Source organism: Arachis hypogaea, chromosome 15, assembly GCF_003086295.3.
Source record: "Arachis hypogaea cultivar Tifrunner chromosome 15, arahy.Tifrunner.gnm2.J5K5, whole genome shotgun sequence".
NCBI lineage: Eukaryota > Viridiplantae > Streptophyta > Magnoliopsida > Fabales > Fabaceae > Arachis > Arachis hypogaea.
Window position 1 is genome coordinate 110,319,324 of NC_092050.1, and position 27,619 is coordinate 110,346,942.

At 37.5% G+C, this 27,619-nt stretch overlaps 1 protein-coding gene across 1 annotated transcript; it reads left to right on the forward strand.

Annotated features, from left to right (window-relative positions):
* Nucleotides 1-1,669: 1,669 nt before the first annotated feature.
* On the forward strand, nt 1,670-2,887 carry LOC112748701 (uncharacterized). The gene is made up of 2 exons (XM_025796941.1): nt 1,670-2,317; nt 2,432-2,887. The coding sequence occupies exons 1-2, from the start codon at nt 1,670-1,672 to the stop codon at nt 2,885-2,887; spliced, it is 1,104 nt and encodes a 367-aa protein (XP_025652726.1).
* The last annotated feature ends 24,732 nt before the right edge of the window (nt 2,888-27,619 follow it).

The window sequence follows — 27,619 nt, forward strand, 5'->3', positions numbered from 1 at the left end:
ATAGGAAACATGTTTTCATAAATCTCATAAAATGGCTGGAGTTAAACGCCCAAACTAGCACCAAATCTGGAGTTTAACTCCAAGAAAAGTCTCTACATGTGAAATCTTCAACGCTTAGTCCAAGCACATACCAAGTGGGTCCGGAAATGGATTTCTGCATCATTTACTTATTTCTGTAAATCCTAGGTTACTAGTTCTCTATAAATAGGGCCTTTTGCTATTGTATCTTTTCAGCTTTTCATCTTTTCATCTTTAGTTCATCTTTAGATCATTTTGGAGTCTTGGTTATTCTGGTTTCCCCTCTGGGGTTGAAGCCAATGAACACCATTATCACTTATGTATTTTCAATGATGGAGTTTCTACACCCCATAGATTAACGTGTGGAGCTCTGCTGTTCCTCATGAATTAATGCAAAGTACTATTGTTTTTCTATTCAACTCAAGCCTATTTCTTCTCTAAGATATTCATTCACACAAAAGAACATGATGAATGTGATGATTATGTGACGCTCATCACCATTCTCACCTATGAATGCGTGCCTGACAACCACTTCTGTTCTACATGCAAACAAGCTTGAATGTGTATCTCTTGGGTTTCTAATCTAAGATTAAAGCCTTCGTGGTATAGGCTAGAATTATTGGCGGCCATTCCTGAGATCCAGAAAGTCTAAACCTTGTCTGTGGTATTCCGAGTAGGATCTGGGAATGGATGACTGTGACGAGCTTCAAACTCGCGAGTGTTGGGCATAGTGACAAATGCAAAAGGATCAATGAATCCTATTCCAACATGATCGAGAACCGACAGATGATTAGCCACGCGGTGACAGCGCACTTGGACCATTTTCACTGAGAGGATGGACGGTAGCCATTGAAAACGGTGATCCTCCAACATACAGCTTGCCATGGAAAGGAGTATAAATGATTGAATGAAGGCAGTAGGAAAGCAGAGATTCAGAAGGAGCAAAGCATCTCCATACGCTTATCTAAAATTCCCACTAATGAATTACATAAGTATTTCTATCTTATTTTATTTATATTTTAATTATCAAAATCTCATAAGCATTTGAATCTGCCTGACTGAGATTTACAAGATGACCACAACTTGCTTCAAGCCGACAATCTCCGTGGGATCGACCCTTACTCACGTAAGGTTTATTACTTGGACGACCCAGTGCACTTGCTGGTTAGTTGTGCTGAGTTGTGAAAAAGAATTGAGATTATGATCATGCGTACCAAGTTGTTGGTGCAATTGAGATCACAATTTCGTGCACCAACCTCCAAGGATCGAAGGACCACCAGGGGTATGTGGTGTTTGTGCGTGTAACACTCATTACACCGATGAGTGTCCTCAGCTCCAAGAGGACACTACATTGGCGGTAGCTAACTCTTACCCACAAAAACCAAATTACAACCAAGGATCCTACCAACATGGAGGAAATCAAAATCAAGGGTGGAGGGATAACTCAAACCAAAGGTGGAACCAAGCTCCTCAAGCTCATCCTAACCAAAACGCCCAAGTCTACTACTATAACCAACCCCAAGGTCAACCACAATACCAACAACCATACCAACAACCCCCACAATCTCAACCTCAAGGTAAGTACCAACACCCACATAGTAGGCCTAGCCCTCCTCAAGTTAACCAAGCCCTTCCCTCTAACCCACCTCACATGAATGACACAATTCACACCTTCATGCAAGAACAACGAGAGTTCCACAAGAAACAAGAAGCATATATGGCTACAATAGCCGATGCCCTTTCTCGTCTAACAGTCCCTCCTCAAATCGCACAAAACATCCAACAAGCTTCAAACTCAAGTAGTTTGCCCTCCCAACCTCAACCTAACCCTAAGGGTAGCATCAATGCCATTACCCTTAGGAGCGGCACTAAATTGGATAAGAATGTTGCTATACCTACAAAGTTGAGTGAGGAGACAAACAATGAAGATGTGGGAGATGAAGTGGAGGTGATGAGGGATGAAGATGAAGGTGTTGATAAAAATAAGGAAGAACCACCCAAGGTCAAGGAGCCAAAGAGAAAGACTTTGCTTGAAGAGCCTTTGCCCATTCCATTCCCAACTTTAGCCAAGAAGGCCAAGAAACAAGAAGAGCTTAACCCTACTATGGTGGAAGTTTTCAAGAAGGTTGAAGTCACTGTCCCCCTCTTCCAAGCAATTCAACAAGTGCTAAGATATGCCAAGTTCCTTAAAGATATTTGCACTCACAAAGAAAAGCTTGGCAACCTCAACACAAGGCCGGTAGATGATTCAATCTCCTCTTTACTTCTTGAAAAATGCAATGATACCGGCCCATGTTTGGTCACTTGCTTGATTGGCAGAATTAAATTCATAGACTATATGTGTGATCTAGGGGCGTGCGTGAGCATTATGCCACTCCCCGTTTATGAAAGATTGAATTTATCACCCCTATAGAGGTCCAGAGCAAGGTTTGTGCTAGCCGATAAGATTATTGTGTCCGTTGTTGGGATTGCCGAAAATGTCTTAGTCAATATTCAAGGATTGCTCTTTCCAGTTGATTTTTACATTTTGGAGACACCTCCTATTGACTCAAACAAGCCATCATCCATACTCGTTGGAAGGACATTCTTAAAGACAGCCCGTTTCAAGCTAGATGCACATTCGGGAGTCTATTCTTTTGAGGCGGATGGCAAGTTACTCAAGTTAACCTTGGAGGAGTCCAACAAGCCCGTTCTTGAAGCGTATTCTATTTTTGGGTGCGACGTAGTTGAAGAGCAAGTCATTGAGGATGGCAAGGAGCAAAAAGAAGAGGATGTTGCTAAGGAATCAAGTTCAAAGGATCATACTAACCCAAAAATGCCAAGGAGTTGGAGATCTTCCTCCTTGGTGAAGTTCCCAAGTGACCAATGAAGCCATGCAAGTCCAACTTAGGACTCTAAACTAAAGTGCTTGGTGGGAGACACCCCACCATGGTGACATTATTCCAACTCTATCTCTTGTTTATAGTCTTTTGCCTTTTGTGATATAATGGTTAGTTTAGGTTTGATTTGATGAATTTTGAGTTGTTCAAGTTATATTGCTTGTGGACAGTGAATTTGTGCTTATTTGAATGGTATGGGGTTGGTATGTTGTTATGCTAAGGGTAGGAACCTTAGTTTTGAAGAAAATTTTTTTTTTTCTGAAACAGGGCATCTGTGCGTCTGCACCCACCTGTGCGTCTGCACAACCCTAAATTTTTTGCCATCTGTGCAGACGCACCAGCCTGTGCGTCCACACGCGCTTTGATTTTCCCTCTGGTCGCAGCGCCAGCACAGTCTGTGCGTGCGTGCTGCCAATTTTCCTTGCCCTGAGCGAGCGCTCATCTGCGTGCGTCCGCACGCACTCCCTTTCGTGCTTCACCTATTTGGCCGGACAAAAGTGTGCATCCGCACGCCAATTATAAACCCTCTGGTGGCAGCGAGGGAATAGCTTGTGCGTGGGCACAACCTCCCCCATTTCCATCATCTGTGCGTGCGCACGGACATGTGTTTGCGCGTACACGAGCTTTTGTTCCCAAAAAAAAAAACTCTCTCTGTGCAGCCGCACGTCTTTGTGCATCCGCACGCCCTTTCGCAACCCCTCTGGTCGCAGCGATCGCATGCTGTGTGCGTTCGTGCCCCTCTAAGTTTTTGTCTCTGTGCGTCCGCACAAGCCCCTGTGCGTCCGTACAGGACGCGTTCTGGGCCATAACAGGGCAACCTGCCCTGTTGAGAGGCAGCCTTCTCTTTTCTTTTTCTTCTTTATAGCTGCCCTCTCTCCCTCTGCTCTGCCCAGCCCCGCCGGTCTTGGCCGCCGCCGCCGCTGCCTCCAGCCCACCGCCGGTGACCACTCTCTCTCTCTTTCTCTTTGCTTCTCTTCTTTTCTCTCTTTTCTATATACACCACCGGTGAGCTCTCCCTCTTCCGGTGTTGCTTTCTTTTTTGGCGACCCCAACCGCCATGGTTTCGCAGTGGCTATAAGAAGTGCCATTGTACCTCCCTAATTCTTGTTCCTTTCCACCTTTATATCTAAGGTTCTTGTTTTCCCTTTCTCTTTATGTTAATATTTTTGCAATTGTTTCCATTCCTTTTATATTGTTTAGATTTAATTAGTTGCTTTCTTTCTTGTTTCTTTAATTTGTAAAGTGTTGTTGTTTGATTGTTGGGATTGGTTATGAGCAAATTTGAGCTTAATTGTGATAAGCTTGCACATTGCATACCACATGTTCGACAAAATGCCTCAATGAACACTTTGTTTGATTCGTATGACTTGGTCATCATATGTGTTCAATTTATCTCTTGTTTGGCATATTGTATGAATTGTGCAACTTCTACTATGACTTTTGATGGTTGTTAAGTAAATTTACCGATGCATTCCCTTGTTTGTTCATGTGCAATTCTTGGTTACAAATGCATTGTGTTGTGTGAATTCATTTGTCATTGTTCATCTAAAAAATTTTTGATTTGGTAATCACTAAGCAATGGTTCAAATTTAGTAGATGTCTTGATCAAACGTCTTTTGCACTCAATTTAAGACCATTGTATGTGTGACTACCACTTCTTGAGAATGAACAATTGCCAATTCCTTTTTGGTGCTTGCTTGAAGTTGCTTTCATTTCCTTGTTTTCTACTTGCAACTTAAGCACTAAATTGTGAAGCTTTGAGTTGTGAATTGCCTTAAGGGTGTGATTGCCGTGATATTCGGCCGTTGTGTATATTCCAACCGCGCGCGTCATTGGAATACATACACCGTATTTTTGTAAATCACACCACTTATATAAGCTTCTTTTAATGTTATTAGTGCTTCCTCAATGATTTTTACCTTAATGTTGCCCTATGATCTCAAAATCCTTTTGTTTGTATTTTCAGAATGAGAAAGAAGGGTAGGGCATCGGTTACTTCGCCAGTTGAGCAAACTACCGATTACTCTCCTGATATTTGGTGGAATCGCCAAGGGAATAACCCGGACACCTTGGTTAACCGAAGAGCCGACTCTTAATACGAGGCTATTGAGAAACGTACAAACCATTGGGAGCGGTCGTTGAAGGTTCCAAATCAATATAAAGCAGCTATTCACCAAAGGATTGCCTCGCTTCATTGGGAGTTTCTCGAGCGAGAACCCGTTGAAGTCAATGAGACTATGGTGCGGGAATTTTATGCAAATTATCAAGCTTGGGAGGCTAAGTTAGTTTTCCTCCAGGGTAAGATGTTGGACACATCCAATCAAGCTCTAGAAGCTATCCTGAACGTCCCCCACATTCTATTTGAGAAAGATAGATACTCCAAGATAAAAAAGGATATCTTCGAAAGAAAAATATCTCTGACTCCAATTCTTGAGAAAATAGGCCTTCCTGGTGAATCTTGGGAGTATAGCAAAGGGAAGAATTCTATTCCCACTAGTATTGCATACTCTGATTTGAATGTTGAAGCTCGTATATGGCATCAGATTGTGGCGGACTACATCATCCCGAGCACCCACACTACCCATGTGTGATTTAGAACTGCTATGCTACTTTGGGTTATTATGCAAGGGAAGCATATAGCCATCTTGCCCTTATTGCGCAAATCAATTTGAAAATTGATTGAGAAGAAGAATGTCAGCATTCGATTTCCATCGATGGTGATGCGCTTAGCAAGTGCAGCGGGGGTAGAGAGGCGACCAATGGATATAATGTTTGAGTTTCCTAGAGGTAACAAGTTTATTCTGAGGGGAGATTTAGAGAGAACAACAAAAACAACCCCCTCCAAGAAGAAGACACTCATAGCACCACCATCAAGTCTACCAACTCCATCAACTGCTTTACCTTTTCTCCGTCCTCTTCCGGATCTATTCCGCGACATCTTGCACGATATCCACCACATGGAGCATTTAGAGCACAAATGTTTTGAATGGATAGCGGCAAAGTTAGAAGGAAGAGACCCCGACCCGATCCCTACAACTTCATTTGAGCTAGCTGGGGCGGAGTATAATGCAGTTAACCGTCCCATTTCTGAGTCCACCAGCTAAAGGTGGCCCCCTCTTCATCCTCCTGGAACGTGAGCATACACAGAGGAGCGTGCACAATTTAAGTGTGGGAGAAGATCGATGACTTCAAGGGGGTAAAAATTTCTCTCTTGAAGACACTTTGCAATATTTTTTGTAGTACTTTTTCTTCATTTTGAGTAGTTTTTCTATTGCATCTTGTTTGGTTTGTTATGAATTTTTCTTTATTGTTTATGAATATTTAGTAGTTAATATTTGCATTTTGCATGACCTGGATAAATGGTGGAAACACCAAGGAATTTCCATGAAATCCTTTTCTAAGGGCATACCATTGATTGAATTGAGGAAAAATTGTTTTACCAACTTACTTGGAGTATTTCGTTTGTAGAACATGGAAAAAGGAGCTCGAACAACATGCCTTGTGAGATTTGAGCTTTAATAGATGGTTGTATTTTTCAACCATAATGTTGTTCTTGTGTGTGATTGTACTCCTTTTTTATTGTGATCATTGATTTGCATGATTCTTTATGTCCTGTATTTGTGTTTGGATGCATTTAGCATGATTGAGGCCGTCTTTGATGATAAACTCACTAACCTATATGGCCAACCCTTGCATTCACCTTTGTGAACCCCTTTGAGCCTATGGATCCCCTTTTTGTTCTAATAAATAGCATATTACTCCCCTTAAGCAGAAAACCATTGATGTCCTTGAATTACTCTTTGATTAGCTTGGGTGGATTAGTGTGTAAATTCTAAGTGTGGGGGAAATTTAGGAAGCATTGGTGGTAAAGGCATGAATTCTTTGTAAAAAAAATCTTTTGGGAAATTAGGTGATGCTCATGCATTTCATTAATTGAAACATATGCATTCATAGTTAAAAAAAAAAAAAAACTTGTGCATAACAAAGTATGAATAAAAAGAGTAAATAAAGGATGCGTATGCCATGTTTGAAAAAGAAAATGCATAAGTGAAGTGAGATAGGAAAAAGGAAATGGGTAGAAAGGTTGCATTGTTATGTGTACATAGGTGATGTAGGATTAGATGGACATTCAAGCTAATCAAAGAACTAATTCTTTAAGTCCACTTAGCCAAACATCATCCTACCTAACCATAGCCCCATTACATCCCTCTAAAGACCTTATGATACTTGTTATTCATGCATTAAGTACTAGTTGATTGTTAGATGACTTGCAAATCTTTGAAAAGCATGATAAAAGGATAATTGAGTGGTTAAACCCTAAACACTGAGCGAATTGAGTGGATACATATCCGGTGAGGGGTTCGATCGCTCAATTCCATATTTTTACACCTCATATTGCGTCTTCTTGCAAGTTGTTTGGTTGGATAGTTTTGACAACTTATTTTAATTCTTTGGATGTTGATCTTAATGCATGAACTATTTGCATTGGCCCTAAAGCTTTCTTGTAATGGATTGTAACTCCATGGTTTGTTTCTACCAACTCTCATCGTAGTACATATTAGTGATTAGTGTTAAGACAGTTGCATGCATTTAAGTAGTATAAAGCATAAGTCATTTTCCCTTTCATCTATCTCCTTTGTGTGTTTAGCATGAGGACATGCTAGTGTTTAAGTGTGGGAGAATTGATGAATCCATATTTGATGATGATTTTTGGTTAGAATTGAATGGACTTTCATCGCATAAACTCACACTTATTCCCTTGAATAGCATGCTTTTGATCTCTCGTCCCAATTTGTGCTTGATCATGAAACTATGCTCTTTTATACCTAATTGAATCTATTTTATTCCATTTGCCTTCCATTCGATACCTTGATGTTGTTGGTGAGTGCTTTCAGGTATATAAGGTAGGAATGGATTGGAGAAAATGGAAGAAGAGCATGCAAAGTGGAAGAAGCAAGAGAAATCAAAGGAGATGAGCTCAGAGACGTGTGCATGCACACAGCTACCTGTGCGTACGCACAGCCATCCAAGCAGAGCGCGTGGAGTGCTTCGAGCGCATCACGCGTCCGGCCCAGCATCGCCTAGTGTGCGTGCGCACAGCTGCTTGTGCGTACGCACAGGCCTGGATTTTTGCTGAAGTGTGCGGACGCACGCGTCTATGCATCCGCACATGACTTCTTTAAAATAGCACATGCCTCGCGATTTGGGGGCTTTGGAAGGCCATTTCTGAAGTCTTCTAGCTCATATTGAAAGGGGACATGAAGACATAACATATGAAATCATTTATAGTTTAGGAGTAGTAGTAGGAGTTTTTAGTTTAGTTTTTCTCTAAGTTTTTCATCATCTCTATTAGGGTTTTGATGAGCGGATAATTTATACGTTTTTTGGCATTGTTTTTAGTATGTTTTTAGTAGGATCTAGTAACTTTTAGGGATGTTTTTATTAGTTTTTATGTTAAATTCACATTTATGGACTTTACTATGAGTTTGTATTTTTTTCTGTGATTTCAGGTATTTTCTGGCTGAAATTGAGGGACTTGAGTAAAAATCAGATTCAGAGGTTGAAGAAGGACTGCTGATGCTGTTGGATTCTGACCTCCCTGCACTCAAAGTGGATTTTCTGGAGCTACAGAATTCAAAATGGCGCATTTCTAATTGCGTTGGAAAGTAGACATCCAGGGCTTTCCAGCAATATATAATAGTCCATACTTTGGCCGAGTTTAGACGATGCAAAAGGGCGTTGAACACCAGTTCTATGCTGCAGTCTGGAGTTAAACGCCAGAAACACGTCACGAACCAGAGTTGAACGCCAAAAACACGTTACAACTTGCGTTCAACTCCAAAAGAAGCCTCTGCACGTGTAAACTTCAAGCTCAGCCCAAGCACACACTAAGTGGGCCCCGGAGGTGGATTTATGCATCAATTACTTACTTCTATAAACCCTAATAGCTAGTCTAGTATAAATAGGACTATTTACTATTGTATTTGACATCTTTGGATTATCTTTTGATCTATTGATCACGTTGGCGGCTGGCCATTCGGCCATGCCTGGACCTTCATCACTTATGTATTTTCAAACGGTAGAGTTTCTACACTCCATAGATTAAGGTGTGGAGCTCTGCTGTTCCTCATGATTTAATGCAAAGTACTTCTGTTTTATATTCAATTCAACTTATTTTGCTTCTAAGATATCCATTCGCACCCAAGAACATGATGAATGTGATGATTATGTGACGCTCATCATCATTCTCACTTATGAACACGTGCCTGACAAACACTTCCGTTCTACATGCAAACAAGCTAGAATGAGTATCTCTTGGATATATAATATAGGGGACCGAGTCCGAGATATTAGAATCTTTGTGGTATAAGTTAGAACCCATGGATGGCCATTCCTGAGATCCGGAAAGTCTAAACCTTGTCTGTGGTATTCCGAGTAGGATCTAGGAAGGGATGGCTGTGACGAACCTCAAACTCGCGAGTGCTGGGCATAGTGACAGACGCAAAAGGAGGGTGAATCCTATTCCAGTATGATCGAGAACCTCCAGATGATTAGCCGTGCCGTGACAGAGCATTTGGATCTTTTTCACAGAGAGGATGGGATGTAGCCATTGACAATGGTGATGTCCTTACAGAAAGCTTTCCATGGAAAGGAGTAGGAATGATTGGATGAAGACAGCAGGAAAGCAGAGGTTCAGAGGAACGAAAGTATCTCTATACGCTTATCTGAAATTTTCACCAATGATTTACATAAGTATTTCTATCTTTATTTTCTGTTTATTTATTATTATTATTCGAAAACTCCATAACCATTTAATATTTGCCTGACTGAGATTTACAAGATGACCATAGCTTGCTTCATACCAACAATCTCCGTGGGATCGACCCTTACTCACGTAAGGTTTATTACTTGGACGACCCAGTGCACTTGCTGGTTAGTTGTGCGAAGTTGTGAAGTTATGTTTGGACTATGGTATTGTGCACCAGTCTTTGGCGCCATTGCCAAGGAGAGAACGAACAACAAATTTTACAACTAGGAGTAACAATTTCGCATACCAGGTTTATATTAGGGTTTTACATTCAAGTGCCATTTCCATTTTTGATCTTAGATTTTACAAGCTTTCATTGTAAGTATTCTCTTGTTATTACTCTTTATAGTTACATTGTCATTACTCTTTCTTCTAATTCAAGTTATAGTTTAATTTTGCCTCTCTCTTGCAATTTAATGTTCTTGTTGATGAATTTGACGTTTGATGTTTATTAGATGCTTTCTTGTGTTATCCTTGTTGATTGAGATCAATTGTTGCTTTTGGTTTTAAGCCTTTACTCATTTTCCTCATGTTTAAGCTTTTTGCCCACCAAGTATTTGACAAAATGTCAAACATGGTTTTAGGCTAAATTTTTGGTTCTTGGCTTGGGTAAAGTGAGCAATTGGGTTCCTAGAGTTGGACTGTCCAACATTTAGTTTCAATTCTTGTGTTGTTAATTGTTCTTGTTCCCACTAACGCTAATTTGTTGCTAAGGTAATTAGCAAGCAAGTTAGGATTTGTGGGTTAAGGACACTTATGCTCATTTAACTTACTTTCCGATGTGAGGGTTGATCAAGTGAGACTAATCCATCATAATTGTTATAGTTGTGGTTCCAACAAGGAAAGGACCCTTAGATCACTCCAAGCCAAGACTCTTTTTGATGCTTTCAATCTTTTATACCTTTATATGTTGATTTCTTTTATGCTTTACTTGTTTATATTGCATAGTTGGTTCTTTAATTTCTTAATTAGTTCAATCATTACAATTTTGCATGCTCTTTTATTGCTTCATATGTTCATTTCTTCATTCACAAACCATTGATCACTATAACCGGAATTGCACACTCATTGTTCTAAAATGCTCTTAGGGAGATGACTCGGGAGTCTAATACTCTCGGTTTTAATTTGGTTTTACTTGTGACATATATTGTGAATTTCTAATTTGATTCAAGGGACCAATTCAACGGGTTAGGACTATACTTACAACGTTAAATCCATTTCTTCGGATAACCGAATTCCTAATCCACATGTGAGTTGGTTACACACCCCTCCCACACATCAGTAAACAACATGAATTGCAAGAATTAAAGAGAGATCTAACTACAAAGGCAATAGATCCATAATAGAAAATCAAAGAAACATGAAAAGACATGGAAATCATAAATTTTATTGAAAGAGAAATAGAGATCTACATAAGAATTCATAAAGCAAAAGGAAAATTGAAGAGAGAGAAGAAGTAGATCTAGATCTAAGAAATTAACCTAAACCTAATCCTAATTCTAGAGAGAAGAGAGAGATTCTCTCTCTAGAAACTAACTTTCCCTCCAAAACTAAACTAATCTAAACTAATGTGATGTCATGTCTAATGTGTGATCCCCTTTGACTTCTGCATGTAAACAAGCTCAGAAAGGGAGTTGGATTTGGGCCTGGAAAGCCCAGAAATCACCCCACGCGGATTCACTTTAAGTGGGTCACGTGCGAGCACCGACGCGTGCGCGTGGGTCACGCGTACGCGTCGCTTGACAAATTACTATCCACGCGTACGCGTCATGTGCGCGTACGCGTCGCCTTGCGACGTCACTTTCCATGCATGCGCGTCTGCTGCGCGTGCACGTCGATCTCAGCATCCCAAATCCTTGTTTCTTGATGAGTTCTCCACTTGCATGCTTTTCCTCTCCACCCCTTTGATCCATTCCTAGCCTTTCAAATCTGAATTCACTAACAAACATATCAAGACATCTAGTGGAATCAAAGGTGAATCAAAATTAGCAATTAAGGCCCAAAAAAGTATGTTTTCATACTTAAGCACAAATTAGGAGACAATCATGAAACCATGCTATTTCCTTGGATAAATGTGAGAAAATGTGATAAAATCCTCTAAATTAAGCACAAGATAAACCCTAAAAATGAGGTTTATCAGAGGACACCTTAGACGTTATCTTGGCTCAAAACAAGCTCATGCCCAATAGATTAACATGATCACTCAGCACTTGAGTGGGATGCAGAGCTCAGATTCTTACTATCCCGAGATAACTTATGAGATAGACACCAGTGATAACGCATGGACCAAAATGGAGGAGGTAAACTACATGGGAAACTCCTTCAGAAACTCCAACAACAAAAGTAAAAGAAAAAGCATGTGTTCCTCAATTAAATGGCCTAGGTTGCAAGTAATGAATAAGTAAAGATAGGGCACAAACAAACCTTGGTAGCCACAACATATGAATCAAACTCAAAATGCATTTAGGCAATCAAACAAACACTTAATGCTCAGTGCACATATTCATTAAAAATTAAGCCAAAATTTAAGCAAGAAGCAACCCAATCAACATCAATCAAATGCTTGCAATTTATTTAATTAGAAAACAATTAATCGAGGTATTTAACCCAATCAACCCGATCTCTTCGCACTTAATCGACCATAACTTGAGCTACAGAGGTCCAAATGATGCGGTTCCAGTTGCGTTGGAAAGCTAACATCCGGGCTTCGAGATGATTTAAGATTTGCCATAGTTTCATCTCGTTTAGAGGAGCGCATGTGCATTGTACGCGTATGCGCCGATCGTTGCACATGATTCAGTTAATGCAACTTGTGGTCAGCGATTTTAGAAGCCTTGTGGGCCCAATCCAACTCATTTCTAATGCTATTTAACCCAATGATTGAAGAGAGATGACACACATTACACACTTAGTCATCATTACTTTAGTTTAGATTAGTTTTGGAGGGAAAGTTAGTTTTAGAGAGAGAAGCTCTCACTTCTCTAGAATTAGGATTAGGTTTTAGATCTAGATTAGAATTTCTTAGATATAGGCTAATTTCATGCTTTGATTCACTTTTCCTTTATCAATTCTTCTTCTTCTACTTCTCCTCTCTCTAGTTTTGCATTTAATTCTTGTAATCCTTTACTTTTATGTTGATGCACTTTTGTTCTTTTATTTCTCTTTATTGCAATTTATGTTTTCATGTTCCTTTATTGTTCATTTGATTTGTTGTTGTTTAATTCCTTGCAATTGAGTAGTGTAGATTTACTTTCCTTGCAATTTTACCATGCTTTCTTTTTATGCCTTCCAAGTGTTTGATAAAATACTTGGTTGGATTTTAGAGTAGAATTTTATGATCTTGGCTTGGGAAGGTAACTTAGGAACTCTTGAGTTACTATTGTCCAAGTAATTGATGATTGGGAGCCATTAACTCTAGATCTCACTAATTTAAAATTAGAAAAAATAAGAAAAAAATTTAAAAAGATTTAAAAAAGATTTTATTTTGAATTTTGAAATTGAAACAAGATAAGATAAGGATTTGAAAATATGTTAAAAAGATAAGATTTAAAAAGATTTGAAAATTAATTTTTGAAAAATATTTAATTCTGAAATTTTAAATTTTAAATTTTAAATTTTAAATTTTGAAATTGAGTTTTAAAAATTAGATTTTAAATAAGATAAGATAAGATTTGAAAAAGATATGAAAAGATAAGATTTAAAATTTGAAATTTTGACTTTACTAACAAGAAAACACTAATCTTAAAAATTTTTAAATCAAGATAAGAAAAGAAGGTAAGAATTTCGAAAATATGAAATAAAGATAAAAAAAGATCTTTTTGATTTTTTTGAATTAATGAAGAAAAAGAAAAAACAACCAAAAGACACCAAACTTAAAATTTTTGGATCAAAAGACACTAATTTCTGAAAATTAAGTAGAAAAACACCAAAAGACACCAAACTTAAAAATTTTATGATCAAAACAAGAAATGAGACAAGAACAACTTGAATACCAAGAAAGAACACTAAGAAAAATTTTTGAAAATTTAAAGAAAATAAAGAACACACAAAGGACACCAAATTTAAGAACTGACATTAGACTCAAACAAAAGACAAAGAAAAGATGGATTTTTCAAAAAGTTTTTGAAAAAGAAAACAAAATACCCAAAACAAAAGTAAAAAGTACCTAATCTAAGCAACAAGATAATCTGGTAGTTTGTCAAATCCGAACAATCCCTGGCAACGACGCCAAAAACTTGGTGCATGAAACTGGCTCCGCACGTTTCGCATAGATAGACTGGCAAGTATACTGGGTCGTCCAAGTAATACCTCAGGTGAGTGAGGGTCGATCCCACGAGGATTGTTGGTTTAAGCAAGCAATGGTTATCTTGCAGATCTTAGTCAGGTGGGTAGAAAATATAGTTTTCACGAGAAAATGCATAAGACAAATAAATAAATAAAATGTTACTAGATAGGTGTGAAATCATGGTATGAGAACGGTTGAGGCTTCGGAGATGATTCTTCCTTCTGGATCAGCTTTTCTCACCATCTACTCTAACTTTTGATTGATTCATTCCATGGCAGGCTATAAATGATTAACGCTGGGTCAGCGGTTATTAATCTCCTCTACTTCAGATCAAACGCCGAGTCAGCAGTTATCCAATATAAACGGGGGTGAAGCTCTAGTAGTCCATTCCCTTGGTGATCCTACTCAAAATGCCATAGATAAGGTCGGGTCTTTCGGATCAGAGAATGCTGCTCCTTTGGTTCTAGCCTATACCACAAAGGCCCTAATCGCCCCGCACCTCGGCTGAGCTGATGTCTCGAGAAGTCCCCAACGAAGCCGTGGACTAGCCATCTGAGAGATGTATAATCAAGCTTGTGATTCGATACTATCCTGTCAAGGACTAACAAGAACCCATGTGAATAGGGATGATGGTCAAGTTACACTCCCAATCCATTAGGATGAAGAACAAAGATACATCTTAGAATAGAATCAGGCATATGTTGAAGTAGAATAGTGATATTATTAATCCATAAGAACTAGTAAAGCTCTTAACCTTAACATAGGAGGTTAGTGACTCATACTGTACAGAAAATAATAGTGAAAGGTTCAAATGGGAAAAGATCTCTAACAGCGGTGATCCTTGTTCTATATATACTAGTTTAGCAACTAAGAATTTCAGGAAATAAGATAAACTAATCTTGCAGTGTAAAAATCCACTTTCCGGACCCACTTGGTGAGTGTTTGTGCTGATCTTGAGAGAAGTCACAAGCTAATGCTCCCTTTTGGGCGTCCAACGCTAGCTTTCGACTCCTGAATGGGCATTGGACTCCAGCTACTCCCCTTTGGACGCTAGATGCTAGGAATGGGGCTGGTGGCTGGCGTTGAATGCCAGTTTTGGGCTTCGATTTTCAATGAAAAGTATAGACTATTATAAATTTCTGGAAAGCCCTGAATGTTAACTTTCTATAGCTCGTTGAGAGCGCACCATTTAGACTTCTGTAGTTCCAGAAAAGCTCCTTCGAGTACATGGAGGTCAGATCCTGACAGCATTTGCAGTCCTTTCTCTGTCTCTGAATCAGACTTTGCCAAAACTCCTCAATTTCAGTCAGGAAATACCTGAAATCATCATAAAACACACAAACTCAAAGTAGAATTCAAAAATATGAAATTTGCACTAAAACCTATGAAAATATAATAAAATTTCAACAAAACATAATGAAAACTATATGAAAATGATGTCAAAAAGTGTATAAAATATCCGCTCATCAGGCTGCCCAGAAAAGAGCTGTCTTGGAGGTGGATGATGAATGGCTTTTTGACGGTTTAGAAATTCACAAATGAAATCTCATTGCAAGTATAGTTTCTAAACCAACAATAATCCTTTCATACAAAAATTTGGTTGTCACAAGTAACAAACCCCTATAAAAATAACCGAAGTATTCAAACCTCGGGTCGTTCTCCCTAGGAATTGCAATAAAGTGTTCTTGTTATTGGTTATGAAGTATGTTTGGGGTTTTTGAGGTAATAGACAAGAAATATAAATGGCAAAGGAAATAAACTAACAATTAACAAAGCTCTTGGCAAGGTATGAGAACTAGAAGTCCTATCCTTATTATCCTCCTCAATTGTGATAACAATTGTCCATTGCTCCCACTTAGTTAACCTCTAACTATGAAGGAAAGTCAAGTGGATGAATTAACTTGATTCCACAAGTCCGAGCCTAATCATGATGAAAGACTAGCTTTAGTGGCATTCATGTTAATTAACAACTTCTAATTATCAATCAACAAAGGAGTTTGATAACTCAAGAGTCACCAATTACTCTACCTAGGTCAAGAGGAACAAAATCTAACTCATAACTAAAAAAGGCATTTCAACAAACACATAGAAGGCAATAAAGGTAAACAAGATGAATTGCAAGAATTAAAGAGAGATCTAACTACAATGGCAATAGATCCATAATAGAAAATCTAAGTAACATGAAAAGACATGGAAATAATAAATTGCATTGAAAGAGAAATAGAGATCTACATAAGAATTCATAAAGCAAAAGGAAAATTGAAGCAAGAGAAGTAGATCTAGATCTAAGAAATTAACCTAAACCTAATCCTAATTCTAGAGAGAAGAGAGAGATTCCCTCTCTAGAAACTAACTTTCCCTCCAAAACAAAACTAATCAAAACTAATGTGATGTCATGTCTAATGTGTGATCCCCTTTGACTTCTGCATGTAAACAGGCTCAGAAAGTAAGTTGATTTGGGCCTGGGAAGCCCAGAAATCGCCCCCAGCGGATTCACTTTAAGTAGGTCACACACGAGTACCGACGCGTGCACATGGGTCACGCGTACGCGTCGCTTGACAAATTGCTATCCATGCGTACGCGTCATGTGCGTGTACACATCGCCTTGCGACGTCACTTTCCACGCATGCGCGTCTGCTGCGCGTGCACGTCGATCTCAGCATCCCAAATCCTTGTTTCTTGATGAGTTCTCCACTTGCATGCTTTTCCTCTCCAACCCTTTGATCCATTCCTAGCCTTTCCAATCTGAATTCACTAACAAACATATTAAGATATCTAGTGGAATCAAAGGTGAATCAAAATTAGCAATTAAGGGCCTAAAAAGCATGTTTTCATACTTAAGCACAAATTAGGAGACAATCATGAAACCATGCTATTTCCTTGGATAAATGTGAGAAAAGGTGATAAAATCCTCTAAATTAAGCACAAGATAAACCCTAAAAATGAGGTTTATCAGTGGACACCATAGACGCTATCTTGGCTCAAAACAAGCTCATGTCCCAATAGATCAACATGATCACTCAGCACTTGAGTGGGATGCAGAGCTCAGATGCTTACTATCCCGAGACAACTTATGAGATAGACACCAGTGATAATGCCTGGACCACAATGGAGGAGGTAAACTACATGGGAAACTCCTCCAGGAACTACAACAACAAAAGTAAAAGAAAAAGCATGTGTTCCTCAATTAAATGGCCTAGGTTGCAAGTAAGGAATAAGCAAGAGATAGGGCACAAACAAACCTTGGTAACCACAACTAAAGTGAATTGAGCATATGAGATATTGGATATTGAAATTGTGCAAGTGCAAGCGCAAAATTGATATAGAATAGCACAATAAACAATAACCAATCCAATAATGAAAAGAAAACTCCTTATTCATCATGACACATATTGCAATAGTCTGGTAAAGGTACTTGTTGCAAAAAGTGATAAGCTTGATAGGAATCAAGTTAAGTCACTCAAACAAATGCAAAGCATTAACAAGAAACAAGTACTGGTCATGTGATTAATTTGATATGAAAATCATGATGAAAAAGTAATGCGATTCAATTCACTAAAGTAAAAGTGCACAATTCATGATTAAGTTGCCAAACAAGGATATAGTTTAATGCATATGGTAGCCACAACATATGAATCAAACTCAAAATGCATTTAGGCAATCAAACAAAGACTTAATGCTCAGTGCACATATTCATTAAAAATTAAGCCAAAATTTAAGCAAGAAGCAACCCAATCAACATCAATCAAACACTTGCAATTTATTTAATTAGAAAACAATTAAACTAATCATACTATAATTATGAAAATTAAAATGAAATGCAAATAAAACTAATTAGAATAAGTAGAAAACAGGGTAAAAGCAAGAGAAGAGAGGGGTGGAGGGGGGTGAAAGTGCGTTAGGGCTTAGTTGGAAGATCAATCAAAATTTTTTCCCAAAACAGCACCTGTGCATACGGACATATGTTCGTGCGCATGCACACAATAGTGAAAAATAGGAGGTATGTGCCCGCACAAGGGTGTGCGAATGCTCTGGACAGAAAAGGAATCAAGAAGTGTGCACACACACAGGATTGTGCGTACGCACAGAAGGCTCTCTTTTTTTTTAAGGAAAAGGATCATGTGTGCGAGCGCACACAGGTCCTTGCGCTTGCACAGATACAAAAAGTGGCAGGGATTCATACGCACAGGGCGTGCCAGCACTCCCAGCAGAAGGGGTGTAAGGGAGTGTGCGTACGCACAAGGTGCAAAAGAAACAAGGGAGCGCCCACGCACAGGCCGTGTGAGCGCTGCTAACAGAGGGCACAAACATTAGTGTACGCACACACAAGACATAGAAAATAGAGGTTTTGTGCGAACACACAAGTGTGCGCATGCATGATGCCCTGTTTTTGCAAACAAATTTTCTTCAAATTCTAGGGCTTTAAGTCTTAGCTCAATAAAAGCTCAACCCTAAAACATTCAAAAATCCATAAATTCATGATCCATACAGAAATTAACCTAACAAATCTCAAAATTAAATTAATTCTAAGCTAACTAAAATAAGCAAAATGCAATAAAGTCAAATTATAAACAAAAGAAAAGGTAAGAACAATGTTACTATGGTGGGGTATCTCCCACCTAGCACTTTAGTTTATTGTCCTTAAGTTGGACTTATGGAGAGCTCTAATCAAGGAGTTTCCAAGCTTTGATTGTACCAAGCTTTGACGGGGTTTCCAACAAGCTATGAGCTCCCAAAATTAACCTTCTACACAAACAAAACCAAGAAAACAAACAAAAATCAAGATATTCACAAATTAACATATTCACAATACCCAATAATATAACACCATTACAATTCCCCGGCAACGACGCCAAAAATTTGATAGATAATGGATTATGCAATTCAGAATTTAGATAAAATAGAATTCCTTCCATTGCAAGTATAGTCCGAACCGGCAATGGATCCTTTCAATCAAATTTTAAATTCAAAGATATCACAATTCAAAACAAATATAAACCAGGAGTTTTAAGTCCCGGGTCATCTTCCCTAGGAGTTGCAATGAAATGTTCTATTATTGACTATGGGGGAAAATGGGGGTTTGATGGCATGAGACAAGGAATGTAAATAGCAAGGAATGAAACAAGCATGAAATTAAATGGAAGCAATTAAAGCAATAAAAAGGGAATTCAAATACTAAAAAGGGCTCTTGGCAAGAATTGGGGAATTAAGGATTCATATCCTAGTTATGGACCACAAACATGGTAATTGTGTTGAATTAATCCCAATTAGTCAATCCTAACATCAAGAATTAGTTAAAAGGGCATAATTGATCTCAATCCACAAGTCCTAGCCAACTCTATTAATGGATGGCTTAGAGTTAGTGGAAACCAAATCAACTAACAATCCTCACACAATGTAGAATGGACATTGATGAATCCACATTTTATGGTATTTAATTGCTCTATTTGCGTAGATTTCATTGACTTTTCTTGCATTTATCCATTGAAAAAGCATGCTTTTATGAATTCTTTCCTAATTGTGCTTAATTGTGAAAAATATGCTTTTCATGCTTAAATTGCCAATTTTAATTCACTTTTCTCCCATCGATGCCTTGATATGTTTGCTTGAGTGATTTAAGGTTTTGAAGGCAAGAATGGCTTGAGAAAGTGGAAGGAAAGCATACAAAGTGGAAGAATTCAAGAAATGAAGGATTTGGAAAGCTGTCCATCCTGACCTCTCGGTTCTAAATTGGTCATAACTTGAGCTACAGAGGTCCAAATGAAGCGGTTTCAGCGGCATTGGAAAGCTAACGTCCAAGGCTTCAAAATGATATACAATTTGCTATAGTGAACATAAGTCTATGTGTGTAGACGCACACAACTTGTGCGTACGCACAGGTCAGAAAATAGCAAGTGTGCGGACGCACACATCTGTGCGTCCGCACATGTCCTGGCATGTGAGCTCATTAACTGCATGGTTTTGTAAATTCTCCTTTAATTGTGCTTAAGAGTGAACACATGCTTTTTAGGACATAGAATAGCTAAATTTAATTTACCTTGATTCCATTAGATGCCTTGATAAACATTAAGTGGTTTCAGATTTAGGAGGCAAAGATTGGGTCAAGGAAATGAAGGAAAAGCATGTAAAAATGGAGAACTCATGAAGAAATGAAGGAATCGCAAAAGTTGTCAAGCCGACCTCTTTGCACTTAATCGACCATAACTTGAGCTACAAAAGTCCAAATGCTGTGGTTCCAGTTGCGTTGAAAAGCTAACATTCGGGGCTTCGAATTGATATAATATTTGCCATAGTTACATCACGTTTAAGGGGCGTTCATGTGGCATGTACGCGTGTGCACCGATTTGCACGTGATTCATTAAAAGCAAATTAGTGGTCAGGGAATTCTAAAGCCTTGTGGGCCCAATCCAACTCATTTCTGATGTTATTTAACCCAAGAATTGAAGAGGGATGAGACATCTAGTCATTAGTTTAGTTTTATTTTAGTTTTATCATGCTTTAGTTAGTTTCTAAAGAGAGAAGCTCTCACTTCTCTCTAGAATTAGGATTAGGTACTAGATCTAGATCTAGTTCTTCTTCTCTCTTCTAATTTTCCTTTTCTTCCCTAATTTTTCTCTTGTAGTTATAGAATTCTTCTTCTCATGTAATTCCTTTGTATTGTTAGTTGTAGTTTATGAACTTTCTTTTGTAGATCTACAATTTTTCTTCAATGCAATTGGTAAGTCCTTTGTTGTTTCATAATTGTCTTCCTTTTCTATTGTTGATCTCTTGCTATTCTAGTTAGATTCCTCTTTAATTCTTGCAATTCATGTTGTTTACTTCTATTGCCTTCTATGTGTTTGTTAAAATGCTTCTTTTAGTTATGAGTTTACTTTTCTATTATTTTGCCTTTCTATTGTTAATCTCTTACTTTTGTAGTTGTAGATTCCTTTAATTCTTGCAATTTTACTATGATTTTCTTTTGTACCTTCCAAGTGTTTGATGAAATGATTGGTTGGATTTTAGAGGAGATTTTAGTGCTCCTGGCTTGGGAAGGTAACTTAGGAACTCTTGAGTTACTAATGTCCAAGTGATTGACGATTGGGAGCCATTAACTCTAGATCTCACTAATTGATTTGGTGTAGAACTAGGACTTATGGACTTGGATTGACGTAGCTCATTTGACTTTTCTTTGTTAGTTAGAGGATGACTTAATGGGGTTGATCCTTGCCAATTCTCATGTTGTGGTTAGTGATTAGGATAGAGATTCTTGACCACCAACCCTTGCCAAGGCCTTTTTGTTATTTGAATTTCATTTTCATTTACTTTTCATGTTCCTTAACTCAAAAACCCCAAATATACTTCATAGCCAATAACAACAACATCTATTTGTAATTCCTAGGGAGAACGACCCGAGGTTCAATACTTCGGTTTATAAAATTTAGGAGTTTGTTACTTGTGACAACCAAATTTTTGTATGAAAGGATTGATGTTGGTTTAGAAACTATATTGTAACAAGCTTTCATTTGTGAATTTCTAAACCGTCAAAAGTCCTCTCATCAAAGGCATAAAAGGAAAGCATGGTAAATTGCAATAAAAATAAATTCTAAAGCTACTAAATGCAAGAAAATAGTAACCATAACTCAAACAAGCATTAAATGAACATAAAACATAAATTGAATTAATAGAAATTAAAATTAAAAAAGAGTTCAAATACATAAAAGTGGCATAATTGAGAAAATAACAAGATAAACTTAGAGAATTAAGGCAATTAAACAAGGAAAAGTAAATGAAACTACACTAAAACAGGGATTGAAGAGAGAAATTAAAGAGAAAATAAACTAAGAAACCCTAATTTCTAGAGAGAAGGGGGAGCTTCTCTCTCTAGAATGACCTACAACATTATACTAAGCTAACCCTAATTGCTCCCCACTTGACATGGAGTGATGCCCCTTTGATATAGCACTCAATCAGCTTCAGAAAGTACAAAACTGGCCTCTGGAGGCCTAGAAATTGCCCCCAGCATTTTCTTTTAAGTCAGTCACGTGCGCTAATTCGTGTGTACGCACAGATGTGTGCGTGCGCACACGTGCTGAATTTTCCTCTTGTGAGTGCGCACAGATTGTCATGCGTGCGCACACATGATGTTGTGCTTCTTGTGCATACGCATAGCAGGTTGTGCGTACGCACACTCTAGTGTGTGCTTCTCCTTTGTTTTCTTCATGTTTCCTCCCACTTGCATGCTTCTCTTCTACTCTCATCAAGCCATTCCAACCTATTATACCTGAAATCACTCATTAAAAACATCAAGGCATCGAATGGAATGAAAGTGGAATAAAATTGGTTAAATTAGGCACAAAATAGGATGACTTCACAATTAAGCTCAATTTAGGGAGAGAACACAAAACTATGCTATTTGGATGAATAACTGTGGGTTTATATGATGAAATCCACTCAAATCAATCCAAAATTTATCATCAAATGTGGATTCATCAATAGACTCAGTAGGTATTGCCTTAACCTCTCCTTTCATGGAAGTCTCATTAACCGAGTACAGATGCTCGTTCATGGGAACTTTCTCAATAAGTTCATTAGCCTCTTCAATTGTTTTCCTTATATGTATAGAACTACCAGCAAAGTGGTCTAGAGACATCCTAGCCATGTCTATGAGGCCATAATAGAAGATGTCTAATTGCACCCATTCTGAAAACATTTCAGTGGGACATTTCCGTAGCATTCTTCTATACCTCCCCCAGGCATCTGATAAACACCATTTTTAGGGTTTATCTTGTGCTGAATTTAGAGGGTTTTGTCAACTTTTATCCCATATTTATCCAATGAAATAGCATGATTTTTGTTATTCTCCTTTAATTGTGCTTAAGAGTGAAAATATGCTTTTTAGAACTTAGAAAAGCTAAATTTAATTCACCTTGATTCCATTAGATGCCTTGATATGTTTTTAAGTGATTTTAGGTTTAGGAGGCAAAGATTGGATCAAGGGGATGAAGGAAAAGCATGTAAAAATGGATAACTCATGAAAAAATGAAGGAATTGCAAAAGCTGTCAAGCCGACCTCTTCGCACTTAATCGACCATAACTTGAGCTACAGAGATCAAAATGATGCGGTTCTAGTTGCGTTGGAAAGCTAACATCCGGGCTTCGAAATGATTTAAGATTTGCCATATTTGCATCTTGTCTAGAAGCGCGCATGTGCACTGTACGCATATGCGCCGATCGTTGCACATGATTCAGTTAATGCAACTCGTGGTCAGCGATTTTAGAAGCCTTGTGGGCCCAATCCAACTTATTTGTGATGCTATTTAACCCAATGATTGAAGAGGTATGACGCACATTACACACTTAGTCATCATTAGTTTAGTTTAGATTAGTTTTGGAGGGAAATTTAGTTTTAGAGAGAGAAGCTCTCACTTCCCTCTAGAATTAGGATTAGGTTTTAGATCTAGATTAGAATTTCTTATATCTAGGTTAATTTCATGCTTTGATTCACTTTTCCTTTATCAATTCTTCTTCTTCTACTTCTCCTCTCTCTAGTTTTGCATTTAATTCTTATAATCCTTTACTTTTATGTTGATGCACTTTTGTTCTTTTATTTCTCTTTATTGCAATTTATGTTTTCATGTTCCTTTATTGTTCATTTGATTTGTTGTTATTTAATTCCTTGCAATTGAGTAGTGGAGATTTACTTTCCTTCCAATTTTACCATGCTTTCCTTTTATGCCTTCCAAGTGTTTGATAAAATACTTGGTTGGTTTTTAGAGTAGAATTTTATGATCTTGGCTTGGGAAGGTAACTTAGGAACTCTTGAGTTACTAATGTCCAAGTAATTGATGATTGGGAGCCATTAACTCTAGATCTCACTAATTGAATTGGTGGAGATCTAGGACTTATGGACTTGGATTGATATAGATCACTTGACTTTCCTTTACTACTAGTTAGAGGATGACTTAGTGGGATTGATCTTTGCTAATTCTCATGTTGTGGTTAGTGATAGGGAAAGAGATCCTTGACCACCAAACCTTGCCAAGACCTTTGTACTTATTAGTTTACTTCCTTGCCATTTATCTTTCATGTCTCTTATCAAACCCCCAAAACATACTCCATAACCAATAACAAGACACTTTATTGTAATTCCTAGGGAGAACGACCCGAGGTTTAAATACTTCTGTTTATAGATTTTAGGGGTTTGTACTTGTGACAAACAAATTTTTGTATAAAAGGATTATTTTTGGTTTAGAAACTATACTTGCAATGACAATTTATTGTGAATTCTAAATCGTCAAAAATTCATTCATCAGCATCCTGAAGAGATTCATTATTCTCTTGCTTGAAGCCTTGGATGTCCAGCCTTAACTTGGTCAACTTTCTTGGGGAAAAGTATTGATTTAGAAACTTGTCTACTAGCTGCTTCCATATTTTCATGCTAGATTTGGGTTAGTTATCTAACCACCTCTTTGCTTGATCTCTTACACCAAAGGAAAAGAGCAACAGTCTGTAGACATCCTGATCTACTTTCTCAGCGTATACTGTGTCAGTAATTTATAATAAATCAGCCAGGAACTCAATAGGCTCTTTCCAGAGTCCTGAAAGTTCTGTTGCACCAGAGTAATGAGTTGAGAATTTAGCTCAAAATTACTTGTTCTAATGGGAGGGATACTGATACTTCTCCCATAGAAGTCAGGAGTGGGGGCTATATAGGACCCCAAAGTTCTTCTAAAATGTTCATTCTCATTCGGGTTCATGATGAAGAAAGGTAGGAGAATCTGGATATTAAGAAGTAAAAAGAGAAACTAGAATTAAAATATTTTTGTTTTTATTTTAATTAGTTATTAAATTCAAAAAACCAAAATGAAATTAAAAGCTAATTAACTAAAAAGATTTGAAAATTGAAAGATAATTTTTGAAAAAGAAGAGAGAAGAAAAGTGAGAAGTTTTCAAAAATAGAAGAGAGAGGAATTAGTTAGGAAGTTTTGAAAAAGAGGGAAGAGAAAACAAGTAAATAATTATGAAAGATTTGAAATTAAGATAAGATAGGAGATTTGAAAAAGATTTAGTTTTGAAATTTAAAATTAGAAAAGATAAGATAAAAATTTAAAAAGATTTGAAAAATATTTGATTTTGAATTTTGAAATTGAAACAAGATAAGATAAGGATTTGAAAATATGTTAAAAAGATAAGATTTAAAAAGATTTGAAAATTAATTTTTGAAAAAGATTTAATTCTGAAATTTTAAATTTTAAATTTTAAATTTTAAATTTTGAAATTGAGTTTTAAAAATTGGATTTTAAATAAGATAAGATAAGATTTGTAAAAGATATGAAAAGATAAGATTTAAAATTTGAAATTTTGACATTACTAACAAGAAAACACTAATCTTAAAAATTTTTAAATCAAGATAAGAAAAGAAGGTAAGAATTTCGAAAATTTGAAATAAAGATAAAAAAAGATCTTTTTGATTTTTTTGAATTAATGAAGAAAGAGAAAAAACAACCAAAAGACACCAAACTTAAAATTTTTAGATCAAAAGACACTAATTTCCGAAAATTAAGTAGAAAAACACCAAAAGATACCAAACTTAAAAATTTTATGATCAAAACAAGAAATGAGACAAGAACAACTTGAATACCAAGAAAGAACACTAAGAAAAATTTTCAAAAATTTAAAGAAAATAAAGAACACACAAAGGACACCAAATTTAAGAGCTGACATTAGACTCAAACAAAAGACAAAGAAAAGATGGATTTTTCAAAAAGTTTTTGAAAAAGAAAACAAAAGACTCAAAACAAAAGTAAAAAGTACCTAATCTAAGAAACAAGATAATCTGGTAGTTTGTCAAATCCGAACAATCCCTGGCAACGACGCCAAAAAATTGGTGCATGAAACTGGCTCCGCACATTTCGCATAGATAGACTGGCAAGTATACTGGGTCGTCCAAGTAATACCTCAGGTGAGTGAGGGTCGATCCCACGAGGATTGTCGGTTTAAGCAAGCAATGGTTATCTTGCAGATCATAATCAGGTGGGTAGAAAATATAGTTTTCATGAGAAAATGCATAAGACAAATAAATAAATAAAACATTACTAGATAGGTGTGAAATCAATGGTATGAGAACGGTTGAGGCTTCGGAGATGCTTCTTCCTTCTGGATCAGCTTTTCTCACCATCTACTCCAACTTCTGATTGATTCATTCCATGGCAGGCTATAAATGATTAACGCCGGGTCAGCAGTCATTAATCTCCTTTGCTTCAGATCAAACGCCGAGTCAGTAGTTATCCAATATAAACGGGGGTGAAGTGTAACGACCCAATTTTCAGTACGCCTAGGACATACCAGAAACTGAGTGCTACCAATTTGTCATCATAATTATTATCTATTATTTATTATATGAGCCTGACTCGTTGTTAAAAGCATAGTTAGTTAGTGAGGTACTTTTTTTTTTTGAAAACGTTTGAATTAATAAACAGAATCATTTATAATCAATTCACAAATAATAACAGATAACACAGTTATAAGCAACCACACATAAATACATCACAAGCAGCTAACAACATTTAGTGATCTAGCCTTTATTAGAGTATAGACTTTTAGTTAGAACACCCCTAGATATAGCTAAATAATAACTATATACATATATATACATACAACATCCCAGGCCCTGACCTGTTCAAGAAGTCCCTAAGCTGGCACCCAGGCTAGTCTAGACTCTATACTCACCTATTCCCTCTAAACTACTAAAGCGAGGGAAAGTACGCTCTAAGTCTTCAAAACTCAAGTCAGGTGGAACGTTACCAAAAGGTAGAACATCATCTGCTACTCCTCTGCACGATCATATGTCATCAAAGAGCGTCTCTCAAGTACTTCATCGAGTGGCCACATAACAGCAACATCGTACGGAGGACTTAGGCTAAAGTTTGTAGAAAAGCGGGGTGCAGACGTTGGCTGGCCTCATAGTATATACATATAAACAGGTAACGGAGTTCACTCTAGACTCAGAAGACTATTTAGAGTGGAATCCTTTTTGTGAACGATCGTCAGCGAACTACGGAAGGGTACTCATGCTTCCATCTGAAGGGGGAAGGGAGAGAGAAGGGGTAAGAACTGGGGAGTTCTTAGTAGGGTCGGGGTTATTAGTTAAGTTCATTAATTCCGTGTTATTTAGCAGGTAAATAGCAGAATACAAAAAAATAGTAAATAGAAGATACAGATAAATAGAGAAGATAGAGAAAATAGATAGCAGAACACAAACAGAAGGATACAAGAAAATACAAAACAGACACAGAGAATAGAATACAAACGAGGAAAACATACATTCATACCACAATCATAACAAAGGAAATGCACTACCAAGTATGATGCATGTCTAGCCCTAGCGCAGGTAATGAGCTCATTTGTCGGTTACATACCCGCTCCCGACGTTACCCGGAGTACTCTGACCAGGTAAGGCTTTCCTGTTGGCAATGTCCCTCGCAAGAGTCCTTTGACTTGCAGGGCGACACTAGCAACCCACTGCAAGAGTCCTTTGACTTGTATGGCGGAGCTAGTTAACTTATATCTACCCAACACACTCTCTGTAAGAGTCCTTTGACTTACAAGAGCATACACACACTCTCACTGTAAGAGTCCTTTGACTTA

Coding starts and splice junctions, on each gene's coding strand:
- LOC112748701 (XM_025796941.1), top strand. CDS start 1,670: ATGAATGACACAATTCACACCTTCATGCAAGAACAACGAGAGTTCCAC. Junction 2,318..2,431: donor ATGATACCGGCCCATGTTTG/GTCACTTGCTTG, acceptor TCACCCCTATAG/AGGTCCAGAGCAAGGTTTGT.